Source organism: Peromyscus californicus, unplaced genomic scaffold (assembly GCF_007827085.1).
Source record: "Peromyscus californicus insignis strain IS unplaced genomic scaffold, ASM782708v3 Scaffold_16__1_contigs__length_79575227, whole genome shotgun sequence".
NCBI classification, from domain to species: Eukaryota; Metazoa; Chordata; class Mammalia; order Rodentia; family Cricetidae; genus Peromyscus; species Peromyscus californicus.
In genome coordinates this window covers 11,737,744-11,753,441 of record NW_026294458.1, presented here as the reverse complement: position 1 = coordinate 11,753,441, position 15,698 = coordinate 11,737,744, and the positions used below count along the sequence as shown (strand labels likewise).

At 46.6% G+C, this 15,698-nt stretch overlaps 1 protein-coding gene across 4 annotated transcripts in view; it reads right to left on the bottom strand.

The window, feature by feature from the left end:
- Positions 1-10,177: 10,177 nt before the first annotated feature.
- The window catches only part of Slc12a8 (solute carrier family 12 member 8), a 157,362-nt gene continuing 151,841 nt past the window's right edge, over positions 10,178-15,698 (bottom strand). For 3 of the 4 annotated variants that reach the window (XM_052740384.1, XM_052740386.1, XM_052740385.1), the window contains one exon: positions 10,178-11,316. In XM_052740384.1, the coding sequence (XP_052596344.1) occupies positions 11,154-11,316 (163 nt within the window). In that variant the 3' untranslated portion in view covers positions 10,178-11,153. The other variant, XM_052740387.1, reaches the window with a different exon arrangement.

Here is a 15,698-nt window from a genome sequence, read left to right as displayed (position 1 = left end):
CTATTCTCAAAAGGTTTTGGTGGCACCATCCAAGTACAGCCTATTCCAATGCCAGCTGGCCACTGGAGAGCTGCACTCAATTCTTGCCTCTTCATCTTAGAACACTCTGTATGTGGGGCCTCAGGCTGCCATGAGAGCAATGATGGTCATCAAGTATCAGAGATGAATAAAGAAAAAATGTGGTGCATGTAGACACTCAGAAAATACTCAGTGACTGAATGAATCTGTGATGGGTTGGCTAGGTTGACAGGGCGCATCAAGGATAATTAAAATTGGGTTGGAGATATGGCTCAGTGGTTTTGCTGCCAAGCATGATGAGTGGAATTGGGTTCTTCAGAACACAGGGACATGCTGGGTTAGCATGGCAGCTTGCCTGTAATTCCAGCTTCAGAAAAAACTGGTGCCAGCCATATGAGTGAGCTCTGGGTTTGGTTGAGAGACTCTGCTTAATAAGTAAGGTAGAAAACCAGGAGGGCCTCCACATGTACACACGCACACATATGAATATGCAATCACACATGCCCACATACCTGTTGTATAAAATTTCCTCAGAGATTGGAACATTCCATCCTGTACGGAAACTCCTTAAGTAGGAAGGTAAACAAAAAACAGCTTTCGGAAGTACCTGAAACTGACCGGATTCACTAGGCCCCTCCCTGACAGAGTAAGTAATAATGACTGCTTGAGAGTCCTTCCAGGATAAGCCAAGCTGCAAAGAAGACTCAGACCAGACCAGCTGCCTGCAAGAAACAGAAGCCAGCCGGGCGGTGGTGGCGCACGCCTTTAATCCCAGCACTCGGGAGGCAGAGCCAGGCGGATCTCTGTGAGTTCGAGGCCAGCCTGGGCTACCAAGTGAGTCCCAGGAAAGGCGCAAAGCTACACAGAGAAACCCTGTCTCGAAAAACAAAAAACAAAAACAAAAAAAGAAACAGAAGCCAGCTGAGCCGCCTGGAAGAGGTGTAGACCAACTGAGGCCCCTGGAAAGGACACCGTCCCATCTATTGAGATGCATGCAGCCTGTGCAGTGTGCTCCAGGTTCCCAGCTTTGTGAGCTGTCCCCATGCTGGGCTGGGCTCTGGCGATGCAGCTGTCTTTGAGTTATTTCTGCTCCTGCGAGTGACCCCTCACCCATATCCTTGTAAATAACCCCGATAAAACTCACGGTTCACCAAGTTGGACTTTGGTGAAATCTGTACTGTGGTGGGATCCCTATCTGGGGTGAGTAGATGTGTGTGTTGTGTCTCCCCAGGAAAAGTTGTATAATACAACAACAACATTTACACGTAACAAGAAAAAAAAAGAATACTTAAAATTACACATGGTGATAATTTTCAACAAGGGAAAAGAAGGCCAGTATATACATGAATAAATAACAGCATGTAAACTAAAGTTACAAAGTCAATCACATACTCAGTTTACTGAAATGCCTCTAAATAAATGGCATTCCTTAAAAATCAGTACCTTGGGAGGCTTGTGCAATTGTTCCAACAACACTGTGAAGCTTCAAAATGTGCTGAGACAGACTAATTTTTTTTTTCACACTCAACAAAGACAATTTAGCTTGGCGAATCACTTTATGCCCAGATTCGGTTCCAAATAGTTTTAGGTTCTCTCAGAAACCAAATAAAAACCTTGCCATCAATTAGAATAGTCACAGGCTTCACTTCAGTTTTGAGACGAAATTCTACTATCCGAGGCTGGTCCCAAGCTCCTGGGTTCAACTGGATGGCTTGGACTATCAGTGCAGATCACCACACTGGGTTTTAAGGGCTCTAGAGAGTCCTGAAAATGGAGTTCCAAGCATGACATGAAGACAGCTGTGTCACTGGATGAGTGAGTGAAGACAAACCCACTCAAGGCAGATCGGGAGATTCGCATCAGTAAGGACCGTGGTCCATCTGGTTTTGTCCTGGAGCACAGTGACAGAACAGACCCGATGTCCTCTAAAGCCCGTTCCTCCCTGTCCTCAGCACCCAGCTGGCCTATATTTCCTAGCCTGTCTTGCAGTCAGATACATGGTGTATCTAGTCTGACCAATGAACACAGGAGAAGGTAACACAGGCCCTTTCAGTCCTGATTCCCTCACCTCCCTGGTACCCTCCTGGTGCTGTCTTCTCTTACCTGTCCACTGAGGGCAGAGATGTTGAAGAAGCCTATGTCTCTGGTGTGATTGCAGAGCCCTGCTCTCCCTCTGACTTGTATCAGACGATAACACAGGCTGGAATGCATTTAGTGTCAAGTCACTGAGGCTCATGGATCTTTATTATACCAGCACATGGGCCCTGACTGATACGGAACCACAGAGATGCCTATGTCAGAAGTGTTCAACTTCAAATTGATGCCACCATTTGGGGCACCAGCCTTTGTGACATTCAGTTGGGTGGCTGTATTTGTGTTTGCTCTATCCAGCCTCCTAACATACATGCTCTCTGACACATCTCACCAATCAGCACTCACCAGGCCCTCCTGCTGGTGGCTGGGGAATGACTGCCAATCCTCTGAGATGTCACCTGCTCATAGGGCTTCCCCAGGTGACTCTGATGCACGCCACATGGCCCATACGTCAAGGCTGTCTCCACACGTGGTGAGTCTAGCTTCTAATATGGTGCCTTCTTTAGCAAAACTGATCAGGAACACAGGTACACGCATGCATGTGTACAAACACATGCACACACACACACAGTTGTTGTTGTTGTTGTATCATCAAATAAAAGAGAAAGAAAGCGACTTTGAGATGGTTCTACAGCTCAGCAGATAAAGATGCTTGCAGCCAAGCCTGATGACCAGAGTTTAATTCCTGGGACCCACTACACAAAGTTGTCCTCTGGCCTCAACACAGGCTGATATGTATGTCATCACACAATATATGCTCCTCTCAACTAAAAATAAAATTAAAATTTTTAAATATTTTTGTTTAAATGTGTGTGTGTGTGTGTGTGTGTGTGTGTGTGTGTGTGTGTGTGTGTAAGCAGGTGCCCAAAGAAGCCAAAAGAGGGTGTTGGATCCTCTTGACCTAGGGTTCCAGAAAGGTCTGGGTACCATGTGGGTGCTGGGAACCAAACTCTGGTCCTCTGCAAGAGCAGAAGGGCTTTTAACCACTGAGCCATCTCTTTAGCCCCCAAACAGAATATCTTAGAGGATAAAGAAATACAGGCTACCCATTATTTTCGGTCCCATTTAGGGAAGCACTCTCCCTCTCATAAAAGGAGGCTATGCCCCGTCACTCCATGAGTGATGGAGTAATCACTGTCATTCACGCAGTTCAGTCCATCATATCCAGGGCATAGAGAGATGGCACCAGTCTCAATGTTGTGAGATGGGCTACTCTTCCAGGAGCACAGCCAGCGGGGGGACCCCTGACCCTGGTGGGGGGGGGGGTCTTCCTTGCTATCTGTTCTTTTTCCTGGATATGGCCCTCCTAAGAATACCTCAGCAAGAGTTAGGGGCTTAGGACTCTATTGTGGGATATTAGCTTAAGGTGTGTGACATTCATTTATTCTGTGGAACATTTGTTTAATGATGCAAAGATGTGTTGCATTCTTTTATGTTGCATTTGTTTAACTCTGTAAAGCTGTGTTACTTTGCCTGTCTAAAACATCTGATTGATCCAATAAAGAACTGAATGGCCAATAGCTAGGAAGGAGATGGGTAGACAGGGATGCCAGGCAGAGAGAATAAATAGGAGAAATCGAGGCTCAGGAGAAAAAGAAGGAGGAGCCAGAAAAGGAGGAGAGGAGGACACCAGGGGCCAGCCACCCAGGCACCCAGCCACCCAGCCACCCAGCCACCCAGCCACCCAGCCACCCAGCCACCCAGCCACCCAGCCACCCAGCTAGCCATGGAGTAAGAAGGAAAGAAAGGTATATAGAATAGAGAAAGGTAAAATCCCAGAGGCAAAAGGTAGATGGGACAGTTTAAGTTAAGAAAACCTGGCTAGAAACAAGCCAAGCTAAGGCCAGTCATTCATAAGAAAGAATAAGACTCCATGTATTTATCTGGGAGATGGATGGCAGGCCCCCAAAGAGCAAAAACAAAAGCAAAACCCAATGACAGGCCTTCCATGCCTCAGCTGAGAACTGGCAACTATTTCTGCTGATAATTTCCCTAAAGGAGCCCACGTATGTTTACAAGATATGGGTGTGCTGGGCAGCTTTAGTGTGATTTCTCTGGTTCCCCTTTCTCTGGAGGAGTGAGGACAGCATAGAGAAACTCCAGTGCATGCCACCACCTCTCTTCTCAGGCACCTATGGACTCCAGGGAGATAAGACTAGAAGGGGTTAAGGTAGTCCAGGAGATGGATGCTTGTTCTGGAATCTACCCTGGCTCAGAAGAACGAGAAAGAAAAATTCTCAAGGCTCTAGGCAGATCAGAGAGAAGACTGAGAGAGGTGTGTAGGGGATAGGAAGGGACCAGAAGAATCTGACAGGCCGAGGGCAGAGTAAGGGTAGAGTTCTGTGGTTCTCCCTGCTCTGAGCTGGACATACCCCAGATCTGCTGTTGGCTGGCGAAGGTGTCCTGCTAGGTCTGTGGCTCACAAAATGCCACATGGCCTCCTGGAGCAGCAGGGCTCCACTTGGCTCTGAAATTCCAGGCTAGCTAGTGCCAAGAAGCATTGCAGTTTGTGTGAGGTTTTTATTCTTCCTACGCTGCCCACAGTAACTGACTTAATTAGTGGGGGTGGCTCTTAACACTACTGCCCACTCCCCCATCTTTATCTCCTCAAACAAATTATTTTTATAAAAGTCTCACTTCATTTAGTACTCAGAACTCCATGTACTAGCTGGTAGGAATTTCCATTCTCATCTCACAGAGACAAGTGAAAAAAGCATGCCCAAGGTCACAAAACTAGTAATTGTACTAGAGCCAGGGTAACATAAAGTTTACATTAGTAAATGCACCTAAAAGAAAGAGGTAGACCAGTAAGCCCACCTAAAGAAAGAGGTAGACCAGTAAGCCCACCTAAAGAAAGAGGTAGGCCAGTTGGTAGACTGAAGTGAGTCTGTTTTTTCTGAATGGCATCTTATTTATTTCTGTGCCTCTTTTTCCTTGGTTCAAAAGCCTTTTTGTATTTTCTTCTCTGTTTTAAGGTTTATACATCTTTTATTATTTAAATTTTTAAGTGTGTGTGTGCGTGTGTTGTATATGTACATGGGTGATACATACACACACGTGTGTGTTCACACTTCTATGCATGTGTGAGGAGGCTTCACCTGGCTTTTATGTGGGTGTGGGGGATTTGAACTCAGATCCTCATGCTTGCACAGCAAGGCCTCTTACATACTAAGCCACCTTCTCAGCCTTTCTTCCCATATTGTCTAACAAACATGGTTTCACATTCACTTCACAATCTGGGTTCCTGCCTCCCTTGTCTCCCCAGCAATCCTGAGGTCCTCTTGAAGCAAAGGATTTGGCTGTCTGCTGAGTCCCTTGGACATCCATTCAGCCATTTCCTAAGTGAAGCATCATTCTCCTCTGCACCTAAGCATATCAGATACAGGAGGCAGAGGATGCCCCTCAAAGATGGCGGCATCCTCATCCCTGGAACCTGTGGATATGTGACTGACATAGCAAAGAGATCTGGGCACATATGACTATAGATTCTGAGATGGGGAGATTATGCTGGGTTACTCGGTGGGTCTAGAATAATCACAAGGGCCCCTAAAAGCAGAAGAGGGAGGCAGGAGAGTCAGAAAAAGAGCTGTGATGGAGAAGCAGAGGCTGGAGAGAGTGTGCTTGCTGATGACTGGGGTAAAGCTGGAAGGCACAAGAGCGAGGAATAAAAGCAGCTCCTAGAAGCTGGAGGAATCAATCAACTCCTCTAGAGCCTCTAGTGCAGTGGTCCTCACCCTCCCTAATGCTGTGACCCTTTAATACAGCTCCTCATGCTGTGGTGACCTCCCAACCATAGCATTATTTTCATTGTTACTTCATAACTGTAATTTTCCTACTGTTATGAATCATAATGTAAATATTTTTGGAGACAGAGGTTAGCCAAGGGGGTCGAGACCCACAGGTTGAGAACCACTGCTCTAGAGACCATGGCTCTGTTTGCACCATCAATTTATTTCATCAAGACCCATTTTGGGTTTCTGACCTCTATAACTGTAAGAGAACATACTTTTGTTGTTTCAAGACAGTGAATTTGTTGCAGCAGCAGTAGAAAGTTGGGCTGGGGATGTAGCGCTCAGTTGGAAGAGTGCTTGCCTACCATGCATGAGGCCCTGGGTTCGATTAGTTCATCAGTCCCCATGCTCATTAGTTCACTCAGTTGAATGGTAAGGATTGTGAAGTTGTCACCTCTCTTTTCACATGCTATTGGTGACAAGGCGGACTGGGCCTTGGTTCTGGCTCCTCATTGAAGGGACTTTGGCGTTAGAGTTTAGACTCAAGAGGAAATGCATTAGATACCAGGGGCTTTGACTCAAACTGCTGACATCAGCTGCGTTTATCTACTACTTGTCAACCGAAGCATTGCACCCCGCCCCAGAGAATGGACTGGAAAGGTGGCTGGGTGGCTAAGAGAGCTATTCTACTCTTGCAGAGGACCTGAGTTCAAGTCCCAGCACCCATATCAGGCAGCTCACAGCTGCCTCTAACTCCATTTGATATTCTGATATCTTATATATTCAGTTCTGTTCCTCTAAAGAACCCTGACTAATACATACACAAACCTTGTCTGAATGAGCCACTGACGGGCATGTTTAGTCATCGTAGAGACCTGCAATATATGGGTTTTATATGACACTTGTTAATGCGCCATCTGAGGTCCCATCTACACCACCTGTCATTGGTCAGGCTACTGGTTCCATCTCAGCTGGTTGACTCCTTCCATGTAGACTCCAGACAGGCTCTCTTCACACAGAACTGTTAGGCACTTATGCATGTGCACATTACAAGTGCAGGTGGCCAATGTCCACCTGGGCTCCCCCTTTAGTTTGGGGAAATAGGAACCAAGAGATAAATTCTGACTCCTTCTCCATCTGGAAGAGGGTCTTGAGACAGGTGTTCTGCAGTCTCTCGGGCCCTTCAAAAGCTCCTGCGTGGCTGTCAATCTGTCCTTTTTGCCTCGGTTCTCTCTCCTCTCACTTCTGCCTCTCACTCCTTATTAAAGTGGTAGCTTGTAAACATTTACTTTCCAAGGAACCTAGGCTGAGGCCTGATAGGTGTTACAACTATGTGATCTAGCTGGGGTTAAATACAAGAATTTTGGATCCTATTAGAGGTTCAACCTGCTTACCACCTGCCCCTGCCCCACAACACTGAGCTATTCATTTTGGTGTCCCAACACTGAGCATACAGTTTCCAATTATCATAATGACTGGGTCCTCTCTTTTTCTTCTCTCTGTAAGATGAATCACATCGGACTAAGGATGCTCTTCTTGAGTCTCTGTGCATTATTTGTGGCCTTGGTATCATCTTATTCAAGCTCTGTGGACATCCCGGCTCACTGCCTTTTTCTTCAGAGTGGCTGCTCTTTTAACCTGGCATGCAGAATTCAAAACAGAAAAAGCAGAAGCAGCCAAAGTCTTCTGTGATGGGCAGAAAATGGTCTCAAAGATACCATGTCCTGTTTCTCAGGCCCTGCAAATGTCTCCTCACGTCAAAAATGCATTTGCAAATGTGATTAAATCAAGGCTCAGTCTAGGTTATCTTGGGCCTCATTATAAAACAGATAAAAATGAAGATGGACTTCACACGTCCCCAGAAGGCAATGCATGGGAGCTGTGACTTGTGGTGTTGGCTTTGAATTGCAGTAACATGGACACAAATCCAGGAATGCTGGCAGCCACCAAAACTAGAGAAAGCACAAAACAAATTCCTCCAGAGCTTGGGGGTGGGGGTTCAATCCTGCTTCTTGGCCTTGGTTTTTGACTCAGTAAGACTGACTTGAAATTCCTATACTCCACAGTTAGGAAGAAAAATGTATTCCTGCTGTTTTTAAAGGTATCTGGTCTGTGTGATTAATTACAGTGGCCACAGGAAACTTCATGAACACAGGTTCTTCTTTAAAAGGGCTCAGATATGGCTGCTGAGTCCAGAGGACTACAAGTTCAATGCTAGCCTGGGCTACATAGTGAGTTCCAGGCTAACCTGAACCACATTAAGACCCTGTCAATGAAACAAAAACAAAACAGGTCCTCAGGGATCACTGCCCTCGGCTTTTCATGAACAGTTGGCTTTATTTCACATCTCCTACCTCAGCCTCCTAAGTGCTGTTTGTTATTAACCATGCCCAGCTCAGCCTGTCCTTTTTGTACTTTATGTGTATTGATGTTAGCCTGCCTGTGTGGCTGTATACTACCTTCTCTGGTGTAAACGAAGGCCAGGAGAGGGTCTCTGTCCCCTAGAACTAGAGTTACAGACAGTTGTAAGCCACCATGTAGGTCCTGGGAATTGAGCCTGGGTCCTTTAGAAGAGCACGAAGTGTTCTTAACCACTGAACCCTCTCTCCAGCCTGTCCAGCCTTTAAAAATATTTAAAAGCTTTATGTGAATGAATGTGTGTGCCTAAATGAGGTTATGTGTGCTGCATGCATGCAAGTACCCATGCAGGCCAGCAGGCACTGGATCCTCTGGAATTGGAGTTACAGGTACTTGTGAGCTCTTAAACACTAAGCCGTTTCTCTAGCCCCTCAGTCTGTCTTTTGTTTTTTTTTTTTTTTACTCTGTGTGTGTGTGTGTGTGTGTGTGTGTGTGTGTGTGTGTGTGTGTGCATGCTCATGTGTGGTGTAAATCACAGCACACCTATGGAAGTCAGAGGATAACTTGTAAAAGTTGGCTCTCCCCTTCTATCTTGTGGACTCTGGGAATAGCCCTCAGATGGTCAGGTTCGGCGGCAAATCCCCTCGACAGGCCAGCTTGCTGGCTCTTTTTATGGTGCTTCCATTCCCACAAGTTTATTCCATCCCAAAGTCTGCACTCCTTCAAAGGGTCTAAAGGTGCTCCAACATTTGTTCTTTAAGCAAAGCTGGGTATCGTTTTCAGATGTAGCGAATGAGATCTTGTTTTCCAGAACAGAAGAAGGTTCTAAGTTTTAACTCACCCCTCATGCCCTTCTCAGCCCTCATGTACTCTAAGCCTTCCTGTGGTAATATATTGTGTACCCTAATAAAATTTGCCTGAGGATCAGAGAACAGAACAAGCCACTAGATTAGACATAGAGGTCAGGCAGTGGTGGCACACACCTTTATTTATTTATCTATTTATCTATTTATTTATTTATTTATTTTATTTTTTTGTTTTTCAAGACAGGGTTTCTCTGTGCAGCTTTGTGCCTTTCCTGGAACTCACTCTGTAGACCAGGCTGGCCTCGAACTCACAGAGATCCACCTGCCTCTGCCTCCCAAGTGCTGGGATTAAAGGCGTGCGCCACCACCGCCCGGCTGCACCACCACCACCACCACCACCACCAGCACCACCCGGCGGCACACACCTTTAATCCTAGCACTCAGGAGGCAGAGATTCGTCTGAATCTCTGAGTTCAAAGCCACCCTGGACTACATGAGATTGACTCAGTCTAGGAGAGAAACAGAGCCAGGCAGTGGTGGCACATACCTTAATCCCAGTACTGGGGAGCACACAGGCCTTTAATCCCAGGAAGTGATGGCTGGGTGGAGAAAGGTATATAGGGTGTGAAGAGACAGGAACTAGAGGCTTTTTCGGCTGGAGTCTTTCGGGTGAGGACTCAGAGGATTTCAGTCAGAGGATTTGTGGAATTGGTGAGGTGAGACATGGCAGTGGCTTGTTCCTTTGTCTCTCTGATCTTCAGGCAAATTTTATTAGGGTACACATATATCACCACACCTTCCCTTCTAATATACAGGTGTTTTATAAAATGTGTTCACAGTGTATCCCGCACTGAATTGTGGGTAGCATTTGTTAAAGATGTGCAGCCCATGCCGTAGGCAAGGTCAGCATAGCATCTCAGGAAAGTGTACAGAAGAGTCTAAAGAGACCCAGCAGTCCATCCCTCCATGCTCAGTGGAACTGGAGCCTGGGCCAGGGGCTCAACTTACCAGGAAGCCTGGGCCCCAGTGCTGGATACTCATGAAGAGTGCCAGGCCCAGCTCACAGAAGAACCAAGAGTTCTGTCACCTCACGCTATTCAGGTCACAAAACAGCTGCAAAGGTGTCGGGGAGTCGGGGACTACACACATTTCTAACAACACCAGTCATGGTTAGGCAATTCATAATCATTTATTTCCTTCTCTTCCCTCCACCCACTTTGATAAAGGGTCTTGTTACACAGCCCAGATTGTCTCCATCTCTCGAGTCCTGGGATTCCAGGTGAATACCATGCCTGCCTGGCCTGTTATTTGACCCTTTAATTAAAAAGCACTTCTCCAAACACTAACAGCCCACAAATGCACATTCCCGCTGATCCTGCGTTCTCCTTCTGAGGACTTATCTGCGGGTACCCTTCACGACTGTGCACACGTTTAAACATAATGACTGACTCATTGCAGAAGTGTCTGTAATAGCAAGAAAATCAGAATGAATCAAAATGCCGTCATCATGAGACTGATTGAATAAACGATGGTGTATTCAGACATCGCAACATCATGAGGAAACTGTGTAAGCACCATCGTGGAAATGCTTCCAAGGCAAGATGCTGTGGAGCATGTATGCAGACTGCATTTGTGGATAGGAAGGTATAAGAACCCCCTTTCCTATGTGTAAAGAGATGGCTGCTGTATGTGTGAGAAGTGGTTGCCTCTGTGGTGGGGGATGGGCACCAAGCAGATGAGAAGAAGGAGACTTTTATCCTGCATATAATTATACTTTGTGACTTGGAACCAAATGCAAGTGTAGTGTATACTTTAAAAAAAAAACAATAAAATTAAAATAAGTATTTATTGTGCCCTTTACAATAAGAAATCTGGTTTTGGTTCTCCACATCTGATTGTCTTGGTGTCAAATGATCACCCTGGTAGCCTGTGGGCTGTTCAGGTTGGGTACATGTGGAAGCCATGGCCACACCTAGAGTCTGGTGAGACAAGCCAGTTCAGACTAGAAGGTGATTTCTGCCATCCAAGGCTGTGAGGGAAGACCAGTCTTGGGGTTTCTCATTGGTAGAAGCAGTTTCCAAAGGTTCTGAGATTTGGGTCCCCCATCTCCGGGGCAGCTTCTAGAAAGGAGGAGTCCAGCAAGGGTCTAGTAGGGAGGCATCAGCTGTTCCCGACTCACGAGGGAGGAATGGTGGTAGCGATCTCGGGTGGCAAAGTCTGTGTTCTCCTGGGTAAGCTGAGTCATTGCCATGGCAACCTTGGCTGGGGATGGTGCCAAGATGATCTGCTCCCGGGTGGACCTCAGGCTCCTTCAGTGGGAGACAACGGATGGGGAGGAGAGAGGAAGACGCAGATGAGCAGTGGAAGTCAGTCTTCCCTGCATAGAGACACTGTGCAAACGCCAGCTGTCCTAACATTCAGCCTGTATTCAAATGTTTAAAACCTAACTGCTGAGAACTATAACAGTCTGTGAACTCAAAGTAGGAGACATGGCAGCAAGCGAAGAGAGTAACACTAACTGTTCTTAAGTGGGACAGTATAAAAATGTGCTTTCCGATAAGAGAGGCCCACACTGAAGACGGTGTTGCGAGAGTTCTGTAACTTTTCCTTGTGCTCTTGCCAAATGAGACAACGGAATGGCAAATCTACAGACTGGAGAAGAGTGGAGAGAGAAACCACTGTGAGTCACTAGGAAGTGAGTTGAGGTGTTACACAGGCTGCTGGGGAGAAAAGGTATCCGTGGTATCCCTACAGCCAACCTTGCATACTGCAATGCCTCCTTTCCGGACAGGATGTGCCTATGGCTGCAGTAATGGCGGGAAGGTTGTGGGTGTAACCAACTGCTTTTGGATTGGATTTGAGCCTGCTTCACAGGAAAGAATTAAGGCTTAGTACCATAAACCTGGTCGAGAGTTATGGTTTACAGGACCCAGGGAGGAAGCTTCTACTGTTGTTTTACTAAAGAACCTGTTGTCAAACAGCCTTCTAAGGTTATTGCTTATATACACAGATTAGCTGCCCTCCACCTTAGCCAGAGAAGCTTCGCTCTGCAGCGGGCATCCGTTAATACAAAGACTCATAACTGGTCAAAGTACTGAGAATGAGTGTCTATTGAGCACTAAGCCCTAGATGAGATGTCTGTATCAATCCTTGTCACCAAGGCTGAGGGAGCATAAGCAAGAGGAGCAGAATGAAGGAGCCAGAGAATAGGGAGGGGTGCCGTGAAATACTGTCCTTTGGACACGGCACTCATGAGCTCACTGCAGCTGGGATTGCTCACACACAGTCAAGTCAACAAGATCAATGACCATTCCAACGGGCAACACTTATTGGATTCAGGGTTGTTACATGGAGAGGACATGAGATGGGAAGGGGGAGGGTGTGCTGCAGGGACCCGGGGGACTGGGTGCACATGATCAAGACGCATTGATTACATGCATGAAATTATCAACAGAAAAACAAACAAAAGATATTCTATAAAAAAGAAGGAAGGAAGGAGAGAGGGAGAAAAAAGAAAAAAAAGGAAAGAAAGAAGGGAAGAGAATAAAGAAAGAAGGAAAAAAGGAAGGAAGGAAGGAAGGAAGGAAGGAAGGAAGGAAGGAAGGAAGGAAGGAAGTTGAATGAGGAGTGGTTTCCAAGGCACCAAGTTTACTTCACAAGCAGCTAAGGGGTAAAGCGCCAAGGCTTTGGGGACCAAACTGGTAAGGACAAAGAGAAGCCCAGCTTCAGAGTCCACTGACACCAGCCTCCGCACATCCAGGTGGACACACCAGTGAAGATCATGTTCCAGGCTGGTTCCCGAGGAAGGGATTAGGGGCTGGGGAAGGCATTACTGCTCTAAGCTCTGTCCCTCATCAGTTAGTGGCCTCGGGATGCCTCTGTCTCCACAGGCCTGTTTTCTTACCCCTCCGTGGCCTTTCCAGGTCCATAGTCTGTCAGGTTGTTGAGCTCTCACAGAAGCACAAAGTTCCTCTGAACATCTTTCCCTCAGAGTAACATTCAAGTGCTCAAATCAGGGATGTAAAAAGATCAAGAGCAATGTGAAAAGACAGATGTCTAAGGTAGAACTTAAACAGCAGTGTTCGCTGACTCTGGAAAGCATCCGATCACATGATCCGGGCAATACAGCCATTTGTTGAGAACATATCTAAATGAGTTAGGTTAAGAGTTCCTAAAAACTGAATTTGTTTCTCTAAGAGTGGAATCCACAAAACAGAAGTGGCCAAAATGCCACACTAGACAATCATATATGTTTTGTTTTGCTTTGAACAGGCAAAAGCCATGCATTCTTCTGGATTCAGGGAAACCAGCTTCCTAGAATGGTTTGCAGACTCTCATCTGGACAGTTGCTATGGCTCCCGGGAAGATAGCCTTCTAAAAGTCAGGGCTGACCTCACAGAGTAACTGTGAGGTACAGGTATAATAGAGGACAGGACACAGCAAACCCTCCTGCCCAAACACACTTAACAGTGGCAGGCCCTTGGTTCTGAAGGACATTTTGGAAAAAGTCAAAAGTACAAGGCAGAAAGCAAGGCTACCAATTTCTATTTTTAAACCACTTCTTGGCCCTTCCCATCCCTAAATCATCACAAAACACACCCAGGAGCTGTGGTGGGGCCAGCAAGTTTGATGCTGACTTGGCTAAGGCTCCACACTCCACTTCACTAGTCCAGAGCTGGGTACTGAAGGAGGAGTCGTGTGGAGTAACTTCTGTTCCAACCAAAGGGCTGTCTTTCCCTAGGAACACCCTCCTAACACAGGGACCTTGATGGTGACATCCTAGGAATTCAGAGTACAGCTGAAGGACCTGTGGTAAACTCCACCGTCATTTTTTTTTAGGCTTTCAAGCCAGAAATGACTAAATACATTCTCGTAAATCAGATTATACCAAATATCCCCACCCACACATTTGAAGCTCAAAATTTTGTAGGCGGCTTCTATACCAAACCTATTTCTACTTAATCCACTTTCTCTCAGTACTAGGTTATGGGGGAAAGAGATCTGGGTAGGTGTGCTGCGACCTGGGCCATCCAGCCTCATGCCTCAGACAGGAAGAGAGGCAGAGGTTACCCCACACTCACCACAGCTCCAAGGAGGACATACAGCAGCCAGGAAATGCGGCCGACAGAGAGGCTCTCACTCTATTCCCATCCTCCATTTCCGGGCCCTCACATCTCGACTCCTCCCTTTTTTTCCATAACCTTAACACCTTTCTCTCTGTCCTCCCAAGCTATAGCACCAAATTCTCACTCCCTGTGCCAACTTGAACAGATTAGCAGTATTTTCAGAGCGCTGTCTCAACAAGGATGCAGGGGTAGGGGCTGGAGAGATGGCTTGGTAGTTAAGAGAAAGCATTGCTCTTGAAGAGGACCCGAGTTCTGTTCCCAGCACTCAAGTCGGGCAGCTTACAACTGCCTGTAACTCCAGTTCCAGAGGAGTCTAATAACTGGCCTCCTAAGGCACCTACACTCATGTGCATATACTCCCTTCTCCAATACATATAATTAAAAAGAAAAAGGATTTCAGGGAGTACAGAGTGATGGTTCATAGAGTTTGGATTCTGGAGATGAGTAGTGTTGATGACTATATGACAATATGATTGTATTCAATACCATGAATATGCACTTACAGATGATTAAGATGATACATTTATGTTATGTGTGTTTTACCACACACACACACACAAAAAAAAAACAAAAACAAACAAACAACAACAACAACAAAACCTAGGGGGGTAAACACAAAGAAGGAGAAAGGATCCATGCCTACATCTGGAATCAATGGGAACGGGTCCTAATTTCGTTAGCAATGACTGGGCGTGGAAGGTGCAGACATTGGCAAACACGACCCGCACGTCTAGGGTTTCAAAACCAAACCATCAAGATGAAATCAAATAAGCCCTGGGCTGTATTCTGCTCGGGCTTGCCTGGCCTTCAGCTTTGGCTTCCCACTGACGGTGAAAGGAAACACGGGGCAGAAGCCGTTTCCAGAACCCTGAGGCCTTAAAGGATGAGGAAGTTTGGGCTTCCTACTAGGGTGGGAAGGAGCCAGAGGGAAGGGGCATCAGGGAACATTCCCTTCAGGATAAGGTCCCCGTTCCTCTGTGTGTGTGTGTGTGTGTGTGTGTGTGTGTGTGTGTGTGTGTGTGTGTGTGTGTGTGTGTGTGTGCGTGCGCGGTGCGCGCATGTGTTTGCACCTGCGCACACATGCCAGGCTTACTGCAGTCCTTCACAGCGTCTCATCCGTGCCCATACTTGGCTTATAGTATCTGTCACGAGTACAATGACACCAGCCACCTTTGGCCTGAGATGGGAAACATGAGATCCAATTTCACATTCCCTTAGGCTTTGATCTTGGGCCTGATTAATTACTGGTGGGAATGTGACTCAGACCGTCAACTCCTGAGATCAGCTCTGGTGACTTGTCACCCAATATTCAGACTCTAGATGAAGGGTCGGCTCAGAAAGACTGAGGACATGAAGGGAGAGGGCATGAGCCTGTAGGAGGTTCTGAGGAGCCAAAGCTGGGAAAGAGGCGTTCAGGATAGTGAGGAGTGAGTGCTGGGTACTGAGTATGGAGGACCATGAGGAGCAGGTCCTGGGTACTGAGTGTGAAGACAGTGAAGTGTGAGTGCTAGGTACTGAGTGAGGACAGTGAGGAGTAAGTGCTGGGTACTGAGTGTGAGGACCAT